Source organism: Petaurus breviceps, unplaced genomic scaffold, assembly GCF_028583685.1.
Source record: "Petaurus breviceps papuanus isolate PSGF00001 unplaced genomic scaffold, PetGlider_PUasm1.0 172, whole genome shotgun sequence".
Classification (NCBI taxonomy): domain Eukaryota; kingdom Metazoa; phylum Chordata; class Mammalia; order Diprotodontia; family Petauridae; genus Petaurus; species Petaurus breviceps.
The window spans coordinates 2,703,955-2,722,843 of NW_027185755.1; the positions used below are offsets into that span (position 1 = coordinate 2,703,955).

The following is an 18,889-nucleotide window of genomic DNA, read 5'->3' on the forward strand; positions in this document are numbered from 1 at the left end:
GTCCTAGAGAATCAGTAAATAAACTAATTGAGACAATAGCTTCAGTAAAGTAGCAAGATACAAAATAAACTCGCAAAAATCAACAGCATTACTATCCATCAGTAACAAAATCCTGGAGAAAAGAACAGGGAAGTCCCATTCAAAATAAATACAAATTCCATAGAATATGTGGTAGTTAATCTACTAAGGCACACCAAAAACTGTATAAATACAATTATAAAACATTTTAAAGTAAAAAAAAAAAAAGAACATATAATTAGAAGGATATTAGATTGTAAGCTCCTTGAGTTAAATACTGTCTTTTGTCTCTTTCTGTGTCCCCAGCATTTAGCATGGTGCCTGACACATAGTAGATGCTTAGTAAACATTTATTGAATTAAAGAGTCATTGATAATAGTTGGGCAGCACCAGTAAAATAAAAATGAGGTGAAACTACCTAAATTAATTTACAGAGTTAGTGCTATACCAATCAAACTATCAAAGAGGTACTTTATAGAGCTAGTCAAATTAATAACAAAATTCATTTGGAAGAATAAAAGTTTCAGAATCTCAAGGGAAATTTTTTTTTTAAAAAAAGTAGGAAGGAAAGATGTGTAGCACTTCCAGACATCAAATTTTGTATAAAACAATAAAGTGTTTGAGATTGGCTAAAAATAGAAAAGTAGGAGTGGCTAGGTGTCACAGTGAATAGGCCCTGGAGTCAGGAGGACCTGAATTTACATCTGGCCTCAGACACTTAACACACACACACACACACACACACACAAACACACACACACACACAAACTAGCTGTGTGATCTTGGGCAAGTCGCTTAACCCCAATTGCCCTCCAAAAAAAAAAAGCACAAAAATAAAAATAGAAAAGTAGATCAGTGGAAACTGCTATATGAGGAAGAATCAGAAACCACTGAACTTCGTAACTGTGTTCAAGAGCATAAATTAAACCCAAGAACATAAAATACTTAGGGAAGAATTCTCTTTTTGTCAAAAACTGCTGGGAAGGAGGTCAGTTTGGCAGAAATTGGGTTTAGATCAACAGCTTACACTATATACCATAATAGGTTCAAAATGGATATGTGACCTGAATAGTAAAGGTCATTCCATAAAAAAAAAGTAGAAGAGAAGGTTGACTATGACTTTCATGACTATGACTTAACCAAATTCTTAACCAAATGAGGGATGAAGGAAATCACAAAAGATTAAATGGATTATGTAAATTATATGATGTGAAGAGCTTTTGCAAAATAAATGATAAGAAAGTATCAAAGATAGGAAGGGAAATGATTGATTGGGGGAAAAAACTTTTTGTATCAAACATGCAGATATAAGATAAGGTTCTGATATCCAGGATATATAAAGAACTAACACAAATATGTAAGACCAAAAACCATTTCCCAGTGGATAAATAGTGAAAGGATATGAACAAGCAATTTTCAAAAGAATTGAAAGCTAACAACCATATGAAAATTTGCTTCAAATATATAATATTAGGAGAAATGCAAATCGAAACAATTTCGAGGTTTTACTTCAAAACCAGAAAATTTTCAAAAATGATGAAAGATGCTAGTAGTCATTGTTGAAGGGTTAGAAAAAAAACAAATGCACCAATGAACTAGTGCTAGAGTTATGATTTGGAATATCCATTATGGAAAGGAATTTCCATAGAATATGATTAAAATGTCCATATCCTTTGACCCAGAGATCCTACTAATAGGCATATATACCTTAAGGGGACCAGAGATAGAAAAAAAAGTCTTATGTGCATAAAATAAGTATAAAAGCATTTTTTATGTAGTATCAAAGAATTGTACATAAAATAGATGTCTATCAACTGGCAAATGGACAAGCAAATTGTGGTATGTAAACTTAATGGAATATTACTGCATCATAGGAAACAAATATGAAGAATACAGAGAAGCATGGGAAAGACTTATGAGTTGATGCAAAGTGAAAATAAATAGAACTTGGGAAAGAATATGATAACTACAATACAAATAGAAAGAACAAAAAAAAAAGAAATCAAAACTGAACACTATGTAACTGTAATGACTAAGTTCGTCCCTAAGGAGAAAAATGATTATGCAGTTCCTTCCCTTCTTTGCAGATGTGGGGAGCTGTGATGTGTTTAGCATGTAGTTCTTCAGAATTGCCTTTTTTTCTTTTTGTTTTTTGTTCCGTATTATTACAAAGGATAGTTCTCTGGATAGGGGATATGTGGAGGTACATATTGAGAGATGAAAGTGATACAAAAAAAATATGAAAAGCTAAAAACAAATCGAAAGTATAACTTTTCACTGCCCAAATGTGAAGTAGATTGTAGAACCACATTTTTCTAGACGTCAGTAAAAATGTACTTTTATGTATCTTTCTTAGTATTGTTAAAAGCTTTTACCTGGGAACACATTTGATATGGTTAATCTTTTAGTTTAAAAGGGAAAGCTTTAAAGGAATTTTTTTATCTTCTACTTTGACTTTGCTCTTTTATCATTGTTTATAGAACTCAGAAATGAAGTTTGTTCCAGTGTTTGCACAATCCAAGAAATCTTTGACACAAAAAACTGAGAGAAAAGAAAAAACTGCTAGAAGTAGCAATACTAAGCAGGTACAAGCTCTGAAATACGCCATGTTGAAATCATCCTACTATTTGGCTACCACTACTGCCAAAATAACTTTTTTGCTTTATGTGAATCATGTGAGTTTTTACATGGGTCAGTCTTCAGCTTTGAAAGGAAGTATACTTTCAAATGTATAATATGTCAGCCTTTTTAAATAAAGGAATTTAATTTAGTATGGCTCTGTGGGAATCATAAAAGACAAAACTAGAGTTATATACTTTTTAAAAGTCATTCAAACCCATGATGATAATCCAATTTAGATCCCTGTAATCAACCTTTTATTTTCAAGTTTTCTGGAGTCTGTGGGACACTTAAGGTCTCATACATGAACAAGATGCTCCCCATTCCTGACCTTCGTGCTTTGAAGTATAGTTGCAGATGGTATTAATGTCTGGTGGCAAATATAACTGAAGATGTTGCATCACAACTTTCAATATGTGAATTTAGCAACCCCAACAGAAAAAGAAGTGGGAGAGGCTCTCCTTTGTCAGAACTGAGTAACTGAAAAAGGTGGTTCCCAGTAACTTTGATGAAATTGGGTTAAAATGTTTTGCTTGCCCTGTAGTTGGTCAGTTTTATCCCAAAGCATCACCAAATTATCTATGTGTTTATGGATTTTGGCAGCTATAAAGACTTTATGGAGAAGTGAATATCTAGATACTAGGGACAGTAATAATACTATGTGAAAGAGGAAGAGAGGGCAGCTAGCTCCTTCTGTAGTATGCCCACCACGTGCAGTCTTCACATTCCAAGAAATATATTTTGTGACATAACTTCACATTCTGATCCCTCAGCTTGAGCCAGGTGGTTCTACTCATTGTCATCCAGTTATTCATGGCTCATTCTTGCTTCTGCTGCATTAAACAGCTGTGGAAAATATGTCCTCTTTTCCTCCTCTCTGCCTATTTATACCCTAGGCATCTTTTGAGACACGATGTGTATCTTGCCTTTTCAGTGACACCTTCCCTTAGTAGTCCAGCCTGCAGCGATCTCTTCCTCATTTGAATTCCCATAGCATTTACTTTTGTTTAATTTTTTAAAATATTATTTTAACATTCTTTTAAATTTTGAGTTCCAGATTCTCTCCCTCTCTCCCACCCCTACCTCACTCATTGAGAAGGCAAACAATATATTAATTATACATGGGAAATCATGCAAGATATATTTCCATATTAGTCTTATTGCAAAAAAAAAGCAAGGAAGTTATATTTCAGTTTGCACTGAGCTCATCAGTTCTCTCACTGGAGGTACATATACATTTTTTTTATCATGAGTCTTTTAGAATTAAGTTGGATCACTGTATTAATCAGAGTAGTCATGTCTTCACAGTTGATCATCATTACAACATTGTTGTTACTGTACACAATGATCTCCTGGTTCTACTCACTTCACTTTGCTTCTGTTCATATTGGTTTTACCATGTTTTTTTCCCCTCATCATTTATTACTCCATCCAGTAGTACTCCATCACAATCATATGGACAACTTGTTTAGCCATTCCCCAACTAATGAGCATTCCTTCAATTTCCAATTCTTTGCTACTATAAAAAGGGCTCTTACCAATATTTTTGTACATATGGGTCCTTTTCCTTTTTCTTTGATCTGTTTGGGGTATAGAGCTAATAGTGGTATTGCTGGATCAAAGGGTATGCACAATTTCATAGCCCTTTGGGCATACTTCCAGATTGTTCTTCAGAATGGTTAGACCAGTTCACTGTTCCACCAACAGTCCATTAATGTACCTATTTTCTCTCATCCCTTCCAGTATTTGTCATTTCTGATAGGTGTGAGGTGGTATCTCAGAATTGTTTTAATTTGCCTTTCTTGAATCAATAGTGATTTAGAGTATTTTTTCATATGACTATTGATAGCTTGGATTTCTTTTTCTGAAAACTGCTGTTCATATCCTTCGACCATTTATCAACTGGGAAATAGTATTATTTTTATAAGTTTGATTCAGTTCCTTATATATTTGAGAAATAAAGCCTATATCAGAGAAACTTACTATAAAAAGTTTTTTATATTACTTCATTATCTATGGTACCTTTAGAAAAATATAATTTCCCTGATTTGGAGGCAGCTAGATGGCTCAGTGGACAGAGCGCTGGGAGTCAGGAAGACCCAAGTTCAAATATGGCTGTAGATACTTACTATCTGTGCGACGCTGGGTAAGTTGCTTAAACTCTGTTTGCCTTAATTCACTGGAAAAGGAAGTGGCAAACCACTCCAGTATCTTTGCCAAGAAAAGCCTACGGACATTATGGTCCAACGGTAGTATGGTCCATGGAATCACAAAGAAACAGACATGAATGAATGACCAAACAACAAGTTTCCTGTCTCTTTTAGCTGTGTCTATTTTTGCTTTTGCTTTGTCTGAGATCATGATTGCTACCCTCTCTCTCTTCACTTCAGCTGAAGCATGATATATAAAATGTGTCCACAACATTCCAAATGTTGTATACAACATAGTATTCTATTCTAGTTTCCAATCCATTCTGCTATCCACTTTTGTTCTATGGGTTTGCTCATCCCATTCACATTCACAGTTATGATCACTCACTGTGTACTTTCCTCCATCCCATTTTCCTCTGTTTATCCTTCTCTTTCTTTTTATCCTGTCCCTCCTCAAAAGTCTGTCTTGCTTCTGACCATTGCTTCTCCCAATCTATCCTCCTCCTTATAGGCTCCCGTGCCCCATATCTCTTATCTCCTTCCCCTCCTATCTACCTCTTGGATAAAATAGATTTGTATTGTGCATATGTGTGTGTGTGTGTATTCTCTTCCCTCTTTGAATCAATTCCAGTGAAAGTGAGGTTCAATCATTGCCTGCCTCTCTACTCCCCATTTCTCCTCCATTATAAAAGCTTTTCCATGTGTACCTCCTTCATGTTAGAAAATTTGCCTTATTCTACCTCTTCCCTCCCTTTTCAGTGCATCTCTTTTTCTTACCCCTATATTCTTTTTTTGGAGATCATCCCAATATAATCAACTCAAACCCATGCCTTTTGTCTATGTAGGATCCTTCTAACCACCCAAATAAGGATAAAGTTCTTAGGAATTATATGTATCATCTCCCCCTATGGGAATATAAACAGTTTAACTCCCTTGAGTCCTTTATGATTACACTTTCATGTGTACCTTTTTATCCTTCTCTTGGGTCTTCTGTTTGAACATCAAATTTCCTATTCAGCTCTGGTCTTTTCATCAGGAATGCTTAGAAGTACTCTTTTTCATTAAATATCCATTTTTTCTCCTGAAAGATTATACTCAGTTTTTGCTGGGTAGGTTATTCTTGGTTGTAATCCTAGCTTCTTTGCCCTCTGGAATCATATTCTAAGCTCTCTGCTTCTTTAATGTGGAAGCTGCTAAATCTTATGTGATCCTGACTGTGGCTCTATAATATCTGAATTGTTTCTTTGTGGCTGCTTGCAGTATTTTCTTCTTCACCTAGGAGCTCAGAAATTTGGCTTTAATATTCCTAGGAGTTTTCATTTTGGGATTTCTTTCAGGAGGTAATTGGTGGGTTCTTTCCATTTTGATTTTACCCTCTGGATCTAAGATAATGGGACAATTTTCCTTGATAATTTTTTGAAATATGGTATCTAGGCTCTTTTTTCAATCATGGCTTTCAGGTAGTACAAGTATTTTTAAATTATCTCTCCTCAATCTATTTGCTAGGTCATTTGTTTTTCCAATGAGATATCTCACATTTTATTCTATTTTTTTCATTCTTTTGACTTTGTTTTTATTGTTTCTTGAAGTCTCATGGAGTCATTAGCTTCCACTTGCCTAGTTCTAATTTTTAAGGAGTTCTTTTCTTTAGTGAATTTTTGTACCTTCTTTTCCATTTGGCTTATTCTATTTTTTTTTTTTTAATAAGCAATCGGGGTTAAGTAACTTGCTCAAGGTTACACGGCCAGTTATTTCTGGGTGTGGTGCTGAGTATCTGAGCCCAGATTTGATCCAGGTCATCCTGACACTGGAGCCGATGCTCTTACTCACTGAGCCACCTGGCCGCCCCTAAGCAATTGGGGTTAAGTAACTTGCTCAAGGTTACACGGCCAGGTGTTTCTGGGTGGATGCTAAGTGTGTGAGCCAGGGATTCGATCTCCAGGTCTTCTCAACACTGGAGCCGGTGCTCTTACTCGCTGTGCTACCTGGCCGCCCCGGCTTATTCTACTTTTAAAGAAGTTCTTTCTTTCAGTGAATTTTTGTGCTTCTTTTGCCATTAGGCTAATTCTATTTTTTTAAGTAGTATTTTCTTTATTTTCAATATTTCTCTTTTACAAAGTTGTTAATTCTCTCTTTATAATTTTCTTCCATCCCTCTCATTTCTTTTCACAATTTTTCTTCTACCATGCTTATCTCTTTAACTCTTCCAGGAATTCTTGCTGGCCTTAAGTCCAATTAGCATTTTTCTTTAGACTTTACTTGTGGCTGTTTTCACATTGTCTTCTTCTAAGTTTATGTCTTGGTCTACCCTACCACTTTAGTAATTGTTTATGGTCAAGTTTTTGTTATTGCTATTTATGCATTTTCCCAACCTATTTCTTTACTTTGAACTTTATGTTAAAGTTGGGCTTTGCTCACCTGGAGGTGAGGAAGCACTATGCCAAGCTTCAGACTTTTTGTGCTGCTGTTTTCAGAGTTAGTTCTAAGAGACTGCAAGCTTTCAGTGCTTCCAAGGTAGTGTTATCCTGGGAGATGTGTGGTCACTGCCCTCCTGGTTTGTATTCTAGTTTTTACCTAGGAAGGGCCCTTGCCCCCACTGTAGCCACAAGTACTAGTGGCCCTCTCTGCTCTGGAACTGTGACCCAGAACTGTGTATGGGCAATAGAGTGGGAAATAACACTAAATCAATACAAAAAAATTAGTGGCAAAATCAATGCCAGTTGAACCCAGTGCCGGCAGAGAATCCCCTATAATCTCTTTTTGATCACTTGCTTGAACCATTTACTGACTCTGGGCTGAGAGCTCCAGAAGCTGCTGCTGCTACTATTGTAGCTACTTCCAAGGCTCACCACTGGTGCTTTTGCCATGCCCCAGCCTGTACCCACCCTGATGTTACAAATCTATCCCACAAACCTCCTAAGTTGTCTTAGGCTGGAAAAATGTCTCCCTTTGACCTTTTGTTGACTCTACTACTCCGAAATTTGATTTGAAGTATTATTTTAAAGTTGTTTGGAGGGGGTTTGTTGGGAGAGTTCAGCCAGTTCCTGGTCTATACCCTGCCATTTTGGCTCTCCCACAGCTCTTATGGCCAGCACCACTCATTTGGTGCTTAACATTTCCTTTAGTTCCCACGTAGATTTTCTCAGTACAGGCAAATGCAGGGTAGAAATTCCCTTTACTGATGCAGTTTGATAACTCCTCTGTAATTTAAAGACTTAAAGAGTTTTCTGGTATGTTGAGTCCATTTGCTTGACTATGAATTCTAAAATAGTATTTGACAGATGCAAGACTTAATTTAGTTATTAGTGACTTCAAAATCAGCCCTCTATCCATCAAACCACACTACCTCTCACTCATATGTATGATTCTTTTTTAAAATTTTATTTATTGGGACGGCTAGGTGGCACAGTGAGTAAAGCGCTGGCCCCAGAGTCAGGAGGACCTGAGTTCAGTTCCGGCCTTAGACACTTAACACCCACACAAAAAAAAACTAGCTGTGTAACCTTGGGCAAGTTTCTTAACCCCAACTGCCCTCCAAAAGGCAAAAAAATAAAAAATTGATTTATTTACTTTTTGGTTTACAACATTCAGTTTCATAGTCCCTTGAGTTTCAAATTTTCTCTCCCTCCCTCTCCCTGCCCCATGGCAGCATGCAATTAAATAAATATAGGATCTATAAATACCTTCACATTAAACATTAGTAAAGTTGTAAAGGATTATAACCAGTGGAGTGAACAATGAGAAAGAAGAAACAAAACAAAATAAAACAGTAAAAAAGAGCAAGCACTTTGCTACAATCTGCATTCGGACTCTATAGTTCTTTCTCTGGATGAGGATATCCCTTTCCATCATGAGTCTTTTGGAGTTATCTTACAACCTTGCGTTGCTGAGAGAAGCCCAGTCTATCCAAGTTAGTTGTCACACATACAATGTTTCTGTAACTGTGTACAAAGTTCTTCTGGTTCTGCTCTCCTCACTCAGCATCAGTTTATGTAAGTCTCTCCAGGTTATTATGGAGTCCATTTGCTCCTCATTTCTTATAGCACAATAGTATTCCATTACATTGATATAACACAACTTGTTCAGCCATTCCCCAATTGATGGACATCCCCTTGATTTCCAGTTCTTTAACAACACAAAAAGAACCGCTGTAAATATTTTTATACTAACAGGCCCTTTTCCTATTTCTGTGATCTCTTTGGGATACAACCCTAGAAGTAATATTGCTGGGTCAAAGGATATGCATTTATTTATAGCCCTTTGGGCATAGTTCCAGATTGCTCTCCAAAATGGTTGAATCAGTTCATAACTCCACCAACAGTGCATTAGTGTGCCAATTTTTCAACATCCTCACCAGCATTTATAATTTTCATGTTTTGTCATCTTAACCAATCTGACCAGTGAGATATGGTACCTCAGATTTGTTTCGATTTGCATTTCTCTAATCAACAGTGATTTAGAGCATTTTTTCATATGCTTATAGATGTCTTTAATTTTTTCCTCTGAAAACTGCCTGTTCATATCCTTTGATTATTTATCAATTAGGGAAACATATGTATGATTTTTATACTCCTCTAGCTGGATTGTATGCTCTTTAAGGGCAGGACTATACCATATTATCTACATCAGCATGTATACTACTTACACATAGTAGGTACTCAATAAATTATTATTGATTGGTATATTTGGTCATTCTGGTTAGCTTCTGCTTCTATGTGTCCCATTCCTAGTCCCATCCCTGATTTCAGCTGTAGAATACCTTTAGATGAGGATATTTCAATGACTTCACATAATCGATATCATATTGCTTGCCTCCTCAAGGGTGTGAGGAGGAGGAAGAGAATTTGGAACTCAAAATTTTGTTTAAATGAATGTTAAAAATTCTTAAATTGTTATTGTTTAACAAAATTAATTAAATATATTTTTAAAAGAGAAGATAGGGCAAGGAACTACTCAAGACTCTAAAATTTCTACTTTTTTCTCCATAGATAATATTTCCAGAGTCTAATCACCAGAAGGCAGAAAATGTTCAGTGTGATGAGCCATTGTTAGCAACTATCTGGGAAAACAGGGATTCAGAAGATCAAAAGCAAAATGAATTTTTGATTACTGAAATGGACAGTGTTGGTGGTGGGAGAGTTCTACTTTTGCAGGAGCAAGACAACCAAAGTCCCTTGAAGTCCACAGATGGAAGTCATTATATTGCTGCTGGTACATTCAACAATACTCCTCAAGAGATGGGGAGTATAACCCCTGTGCAAGAAAGAACTAACAAAGAACATCTTTCAGAGGGAATGACAAACACTTTGAATGGCAAAAATCCAGAAAGCAAGAATTTGGAATCTGGCTCCCTTGTTGAAATGGAAATGAACTATACACCAATGCGTGAGATTTTGGCTGTAGGCAGCCACAGCCAAAAAGAAGCAGCCCAATTAAGCACTAGTACTTCAATAATACAGCAGAACAGACCTCTGCCAGACAGAAGAGCCACCCATGAAGCTGACATTGCTGAAGAGGAAGTAGAAACTTCAAACACATATGGACTTACAGGAGGTTTATATAGTGATGACTTCCATGAGGGACAAAGAAAGAGTGAAGAAAGTAGCTCACCCATGATTCCATCAAATTCTAACTTAACAACTTCTAGAGAGCAAAGTATTGGCAAAGAGAACCCCTGTAACAGTGCTATAGAACAGGGGGGCCCTGATAATGTGCCACAATCCAACAAGACGAACCAAAATGTAAAACTCAGCTATGATAGCCAAGAGTCCAGGATGTCAAGGCAGGAAAGTCTTAGCTACTCATGTCCCACTGATACTGACTCAAAAGTAATTATAGATATTTCTGGATCCAAAGAGAAGGCGCAGGTTACTAAGATTAGCCAGCCTATCAGTGGAAGCACTGGAGTGCCTTTGTTTTCCAATAGGAACTCCTCTGTCAAGGTCCTGCTGGAAGGAACCCCTTATAGTGAAAAGGATGGGAAGGATAGAGAAGAGGCAGGACATGAAGGTGAGCCATCTGAAGGCATCAGATTGATCTCTGACCATTCAGCTTTTCTTATATCAGTTCCTAAGAATCTTATACCCAAGGCTGAACACAGAGATACCATCATTCTAGCCCTGGAAAAAGAGAATCCGTATCTAGATATGGAACAGAAACAGGTAACTACTAGCCCTGCCCAAAAGGAAGTGAGTCTGATTCCAGCGACAAGAACCACATCGCCTTGGCTGACAGATTTGGTAGATGAAAAAGAACCTGGGTTAGGTGTCATCAGTGGGAGAAGTGAGCAAAACCCTGGTCTCAAGGAAAGCAGTCTGTCAGTTAGTACTACTTGTTTGTTCATGGGGAGAGAGATAATAGCTGAACCTGTCAAAGAGACCGAGACCAACATGAACAGTGGAAAATCTCCTTCTTCAGAAAAGACAGGTTTGTCTGAAAGTGGATGCAATTCTAAAGATCATACTGACTGGGGAGAATCCTTAGCTCTGGAACTAGATTTTTTGCCAGACAGCCAGATACGTGACGCTCTTGATGATCCTAACTTTGGATTTCCATCTGAACAAGTAAGGCCTTCTCTATATTATATCCAGACAGTCATTGTGTCAGTGACACCAATTCAATTAAATTTGAATGTTTGTGATTTCCTTTCTCTAAGGCAGTTGCAATATGATGTTTGCTTCTAACATAGCTCTAGATTTTTAACCCTTTCTTATAACAACTTAATGTCTGCCATTTGTATAGCAAAAAAGTCTTAAGTGTTTATATCTAATTTGTTAATTCTGGATATCATCCAGAACATGTTGAACTCCTATGGTAATGAGTGAAGTGAAAAATAATTTTATACAAGCTATAGGCATTCTGCAAGACCTGAGTTTCCCATCAGTTATAAATATATATATATATATATATACACACACACATACACATTTATGTACATAGTGGGTCATATTGTGTACATATGTTCCTTGTTTCTGTGCTGAATCAATCACAAAGGCTTTGAAGAACCTATGGGCAGCAAAAAATAATCTATTTTGCCATCCCTGGAGCATATCAGAAGGCAAACTAAATACTGTCTCATTCACTATGTGTCTAGAATTGTATCTGAACCCTTCATTCATTCCTACTATTTTCTAGCAGGCCTTCTGCCAAATCTAGAATGAAGAATTTACTTAGACCTTTGCTTCTTGATTGACTGCTCTGAGATATCAGCATGATAGTTACATGTGGAAAACATGTAAGTATCTGATCCCAGAAAAGGATATCACTGATAGGAAAAGAAGATTAGCTAAAGACACTTGATTCCTTGTTTTTAGAGGACAGTTTGAGTCCTGTTGGGATTCTTTTGGGACTTCACTTCCTTTAAGGATCTAACAGCCACCAACAGAACAAGAACAAAGCTAAACAAATGTTGGCTTTATTGCTGTTGACTCAGTGCCAGCCATCTGTGCTTACTTGCCTGGACAAGTGGAAGCATTATATTTGGTAAATCTCATATAGGACGAGTAAAAAAACCCTGGTCACTTGATAAATCAGGATATACTGGAGTACAATTCATCTTTCTGTTTCCAGGGTCTTGCAGTCAACAAATGCTTGTCTGGATCTCCTTGATTCATCCCTTATACAAATTAGTAAAGCAAGACCTGACCAAGGCACCAGAGTGACCTAAACTAGGACTAGAATTATATTCAGGGCCCAGCTTTCCCTCATGTCCACTCACCAAGCATAAACTGCTATACACATACCACCTGTAATTTGATTTACAGTGATAGGCAAAGTACTTTTTATATTTGAGCCTCAGTTTCCTCATCTGTATAGTGGGAACAAGACTTATCTTACCAGGTTGACCAAGTTGAACCCCTCTACGTGCACAAGTGATCCCATTCCATGACATCTTCTCCTGAATATTATCTACTCTCTCATCCTTCCTCTTATTAACCTTCAGTTTCTCCCTGTCTACTGACTTCTTTCCAATGACCTAAAAATATGCCTACCTCTTCCTCCTCCTCAAAAAACTCTTACTTGATCCACTCATCCCAGCTACCTGCTATTCAATATCTCTCCTTTTAATGACTAAACTTCTTAAGAAGGCCATATGTAGTCAGTGCCTCTATTCCTTCACTCTCACTTTCTTCTTAATTCTTTTTAACCTGGCTTCCAAACTCATCATTCAATTGAAACTGTTCCCTCACAAAGTTACCAGTGCTCTTTGCCGAATCTGATGGTTTTTTCTTAATCTTCATCCTTCTTGAGCTGTCTGGTGACTTTAATACTGTCAATCATCCTCTTTTCCTTGACATTCTCTTCTCTCTAGGTTTTCTAGACGTTACTCTCTCCTGATTCTCCTACTTGTTCAACCATTGATTCTTAGGCTTCTTTGCTGGATCTAACTCCAGGTCACACCTACCATATATACACATACACATATATGTATATATAACAATAGTTAATGTCCCACAAGGCTCTGTACTAGGCCTTATTTTCTTCTCCTTCTGTGCTTTTTCATTTGATGATTTCATCAACTTCCATGGATTCAATTATCATTTCTATGCAATGATTCTCTGATCTACTTATCAAGCCCTAATTTTCTCCTAACTTCCAGGCTTGTATGTCCAACTGCCTAACAGACTCGGACTGAATGCCTTATAGACATCTTAAACTCATCAGGTCTGATGGAATCCTAATAAAGCTGCCCCAGACTCAATATAGCCACTGCCCTTAGCTAGCCACTGCCCCCAGATCCAGTTCACATATTTGAACAGTTGTGTCCTTATATTCAACCACAATCACATCATCCATCTAGCCCAAGGTAGCACCATAATACCTAATTATCCATCTTAACCAGACAGAATCACAACAGCTAGCCAATCAGAAGGCAGCACAACAAGGATGTTTGACCACAGAAGGGACCCCTCCCCATTACCTAATTCCTTAACAAACCCCTTCTGTCTTTTTAATATTCATAATTTCTGTGTAATCAGCATCATTACATTATAAAATTGCCTGTCTTGTCTTACTAAGTTGCTGGTTCCTCTTGGAACCTAGCCACTGCTGAGGGATGTCAATCCTTAATAAATGCCTGTACTTGGATTAGAGGTGGTCTGACTTTGAATTCTTTGAGATGATGCCCACAGCACATCATGAAACTGCAACAAGGTCCAAAACAGAACTCATTATCTTTACCCCTGTTGTGATTTCTGCTTCTTGACCATCTCTCCTGTATGTCTCAATCTTTCCTCTGATGTTGCCACCGCCTTGGTGGGCTCTTGTCACCTCATGCCTGGACAACTGCAATAGCTTGCTCATAGGTCTGTCTGCCTCGGGTCTTTCCCCATTCTAATTTATCCTCCCTTTAGCCACCAAAGCAATTTTCCTAAAGTGCAGTTCCAACCATGTCAGTTCCTTACTCAAAAAACTCTAGTGGTTTCCTGTCACCTCCAGTATCAAATATAAAAATCTTCTGTGTTCAAAAGTCTTTATAACCTGTCCTCCTCCTACCTTTCTTGTCCTCTTATGCCTTACTCCCCTACACAGCCTCCTTGTTTTCCTCAAAAAAGTCACTCCTGTTTTTGGCCCCAGGCATTTTCACTGACTTTCCCCTGTGCCTGGAATATTTATCCTCTTTATCTCTTTCTCTTGACTTTCCTGGTTTCCTACAATGTGGTATCATTACTGTAACCTGGTCCAGCACCCAAAGTTTGGGGCTTACATAGACTAGGTTCACTCCTAGGACTGGCTGTTCCCAAGTTATTTTTCTCTGGTTTGTTTTTCTATCACCCAGTGTTACCTCTGGGAACCTAAGAATATTACTCATATCTTGGGGTGGCTAGGTGGCACAATGAATAGAGCACTGGCCCTGGAGTCAGGAGGACCTGAGTTCAAATCCGGCCTCAGACACTTAACACTTACTAGCTGTGTTACCTTGGGCAAGTCATTTCACCCCAATTGCCCTGCCCTCCCCCCTCCAAAACAAAAAGGAAAAAAACCCTATTACTCATATCTAGATCTTTAGAAATAGGTGTAAAAAGGCCCCCAGTTCCCATGTAAGCACTAAAGGTAACAAGGAACATCAGGTAAATTGTAGCCTTCATTTCACTCCACAGAAAATGCAAAACATCACAAAGGACTCATAGTAGGCCACAAATAGTTAATACCATTCTTTTTCCCTTTCTGGAAATAAAACAAATTTTAGGTCTCTAAAGGGGAAATCTTTTGTCAGTCTAGACAGTCTCATGTTTATCCTAGGAATTTAATAGCCCTACCTTAAGACTTCTCTTTGATGGAAAATGAATTTAGAGTTGCCAGAGAGAGAACTATCTTTCCTATCGGACCTACACTTTCCAAATACCTCAGAGGAGTAGCAAAGGGTAGATTATAGGTTTTTGGTCATCCATAACATTATGTCATCATCTTCAGTGAAACATGAATGTGTATCTAGTCAGGTAGTTGATAAACATTTATTTAAGGCCTACTATGTGCCAGGCACCATGATAAGCACTAGGGATACAAAAAGAGGCAAAAGATAGTCCCCTGCCCTCAGGGAACTTACAATCTAATGGGAGAGAAAATAGGCAAAGAACTATGTACAAAAAGGTTCTATGCAGGATAACTAGGAAAGAATTGACAGAAGGAAGGCACTAAAATGAGGAGGGGTTGTCAAAGGCTGCCTGTAGAAGGCAGGATTTTATCTGGATTTAGAGAGAAATCAAGAGGTATTTTCAAGTTTCTTAATGAGGTATCAAGAGGTGTGTGCATACTCTCCAAAGGAGATATAATCCATGTCCCCCCAAAATGTTCATTTTCCTGAAATATCTATGAAGTTGATCATGATGCCGTGACAAATTCTCATTACTGGAAATATTATTTTTAATTTCAGGGGTATGGCTGAGACCTAAAGTTCTGATATTAAAATCTACTTAACTTTATCTTAATTTGAATCCTGTTAAAAAAAAGGAAAGGACACCCAAGATGTAGTAAACATTTTATGTTGTTAACAGTTACTTCTGCGATGGGAACACGGGATAAGAGAGCCTTCCTAAGTATTCATAAGAGTTCTGATTGGAGGAGAAAGTGGGAAGGTACCTTCAAAAAATTATAGAGGACAAGAGAATAAGAGAAAACTATAGGTATAATCAGCCTTCTACTTACCTTAACTACTTCTGTCCTTGTTATTTATTTTAAATCAAGTGTTGCTTAAGAGCACAGCTTGCTGAATACTGCAAGACTTTCAGAGAATACTTGGGCTGAAAGAACCTTTTTATCTGATCTGGTCTAGCCCTTTGTCTTGATAGTTGCTGAACCTATGAATAGTACCTTCTCTTCTAAAAGACCCCAGTGTTTGATGACACCCTTCTCTCTTCTCTTTAGGCACCAGCCCTTCAGACCACTGGTTTCTAAAGTGAGGGCCACAGCATGAGCCCAAGGGGTGTGTGATTAACTAGTCTGACGATATGTTGCATCCCCTCTCAATGATAGCAAATCTCTAACACAGTTGCACCTACCTTTGCTCCTCAGTACTTCCCTATTCCAACCGTTTCCTCTGCTATGTAAGCTCCAAATCCCCTTCTTCACTTCTGAGTCCTCTGAGTCCGGCATTGGCCTCTTAGCATTGGCAGTTATAATCTACCCCATTCCTGGGTTAGTAGCAGCAATACAGGTGTTGTTGGGAAAATTCTTGCTGATCGGATCTTGTGATCCCCACAGCACACCCACCTCCTGCCTCTAGTGGCTGCAAAGGCACTATAACCAATGAGATAACCACCCACCCCTGTTTTGTTTTGGGTGGATCGAGGTGAGTCCCATAGAATCAATAGACGCAGGTGAACTGCAGTCTTCATTTCAGCCAAGTCAAGTCAATAAGCATTTGTTAAGTGCCTGCTGTATGCTAGGAAATGTGCCTAACACTAAAGTTACAAAGAAAGGAAAAAAATATTTCCTGTTCTCACTGAGCTCACAACCTGATGGGGGAGACAATTGCAAAGAACTGTGTACAAACAAAATATATATACAGGATAAATTTTAGATAATCTAAGAGGGAAGGCATTAAGGATTGAAGAATACAAGGAAAAGCTTTTTGTAGAAGGTGGGACTTTGGGACACTAAGATGAGGAGGGAGAGAGTTCCAGCCATAGGGGGAAAGCCAGTGAAAATGTACCAAGTTGGGAGACAGAGTGTTGTATACAAGGAATAATAAGCAGGCCAGTGTCACTGTGCCAGATTATATTGTTTTCTCCCTAAATTAACCTCTCTGCTGAACTTCCCTACTTTTACCTTATTTAAAACACCACTATCCTTACTCAGGTTTGTAAACTTAATGTTATCTTTGACTCTTCATTTTCCTTTATGCCCAAATATCCAGCCAGTTGTCACATCTTGCCATATAATCCTCCACAATATCTGTAGCATCTCTCTCCTCTCTGCTTACGTGGCTACTACTTTAGTTCAGACCCTCATCATCTTCCACCTGGACTATTGTAATAGTCCCCTGATTGGCCTACTTGCCTCAGGTCTTTCCCCCAAAACCATACCTCACAGATGCCAAAGTGATTTTCCTGAAGTATAGTTCTGATCAAGTCACATCCCTGTTCATTAACTTGACTTTAGGATCAAATATTATTTCATCTTTCATACTTTTAAATTTTATATTTTTATAAAAATTTTATAATGTACATAATTATTTGTGTAGCAGTACATGTATGTAATTTATAAATAAGTAAACATGCATCTATGGTGGGGGATATGCTCAATTTTTTTTACCGCTGGCTGCACAGTCAGAAAGCTTAGTAAATTATTGCTTTATACCTTTGGCAGCTCATAGGTTGTGAAGGCCAGCTTTAGACCATGAACCTAAGTAAACTTAATAAGGCAGTAGCTGGCCCTCATTTTGGCAGGATAGCAAATCTGTTGACCCAACATAAAGTCTGTTGGTTGGGTATGATTGTTTTAAAATGATACATTTATGTGTGTGTATGTTTGAGCAAGTCAGGGCAACCTGGTCTCTCAGTTCAGTGCCCAAAGGGAAGGAACAGCACTAGCTCAGGTAAAGAGTAAGTAGATTTTTTGCTTATATTTCTTACTGAAAGGCTAGACTATAGCAGAGTCCAACCTTAAAAAAAATCACATTTTTCCATGTGTCATTTAGCCTTTTATAAAGTAAGTATTTAATGTGGTGGGCTTACTCTTCACCTTTCTGAGGCTTCAGAGGGCAGAGTAGTTCTAGAAGATAACTAATTGGCACAGCATTTTGGAGAACTTGGCTAACTTGGCCCTATAGAGGGTAAGGCTATTCCCATTAATGTCTCACTGAGAAGGCTAAGGATGTTTCTTGGGCTGCTCTAAATGAATTCACACCTCACTGAAGATGAATGCTCTGGGGATAGACTGCCTCTGCCATTGTGAATGAGGGTATTCCTTTGTATTGACTTGACAAGGGAGCAAACTCAGTTGGAGAGGGGAACAGAAATCCTTCCTCCCCCTACTAGTGGGAGAGGTGGATTGGAGGATTCCCTGTGAAACAGTTCAGACTCAGTTTGGTGAGGTTGCCCTGGTAGTTCCCTAAATCCTAACTTAGCACCAAGATGGTTAAATTGTACTATTTTTTTTTAATCATAGTACTTTGGTAAAGATAAATGATAAGGAAAGAGGGTACAGTCTGAGTAGTTGATGATGGTAACAATCATCTGAAAATTAGCATTCCTGGGTTTCATTGTCAGTTCCGCCAGTGACTTGATACGGTAAGTATGAGTCACCTAGAACAGTGTTTTCCAACTACTATGTACCTGAACTAGTTCCCAGAAAACCTTTACAACCAAAGGTGTTTGCTTTGTAAGGTCCATACACTTAAAAAACTGATTGCTCTATTTTATCCCTCCCATCATAGGCTTCTTCCTTCTCCACAGCTCAACTTCTGAGTGAGATGAAGGTAGAATAGATTGTACGACCTAGGATCTCTTTTTCACTATAAAGGTACTATCTTGGGGATAGTAATAATCCCCTGTGACAGAGGACCTATAAAAGAAGGATGACTGCATTTAACTGTTCTCTTTTGGAACTTCTAAGGGGAATCAAGCTACCACCAACATGACAGGGGAAGAGATACCTATTAG

At 38.0% G+C, this 18,889-nt stretch overlaps 1 protein-coding gene across 3 annotated transcripts in view; it reads left to right on the forward strand.

The window, feature by feature from the left end:
- BRME1 (break repair meiotic recombinase recruitment factor 1) overlaps nt 1-18,889 on the forward strand; it is a 37,897-nt gene that overhangs the window by 3,403 nt on the left and 15,605 nt on the right. The window contains exons 3-4 of one of the 3 annotated variants that reach the window (XM_069082940.1): nt 2,499-2,603; nt 9,776-11,350. In XM_069082940.1, the coding sequence (XP_068939041.1) occupies nt 2,499-2,603; nt 9,776-11,350 (1,680 nt within the window). The remainder of the gene's footprint in view (nt 1-2,498; nt 2,604-9,775; nt 11,351-18,889) is intronic. The other 2 variants (XM_069082942.1, XM_069082941.1) reach the window with 2 other exon arrangements.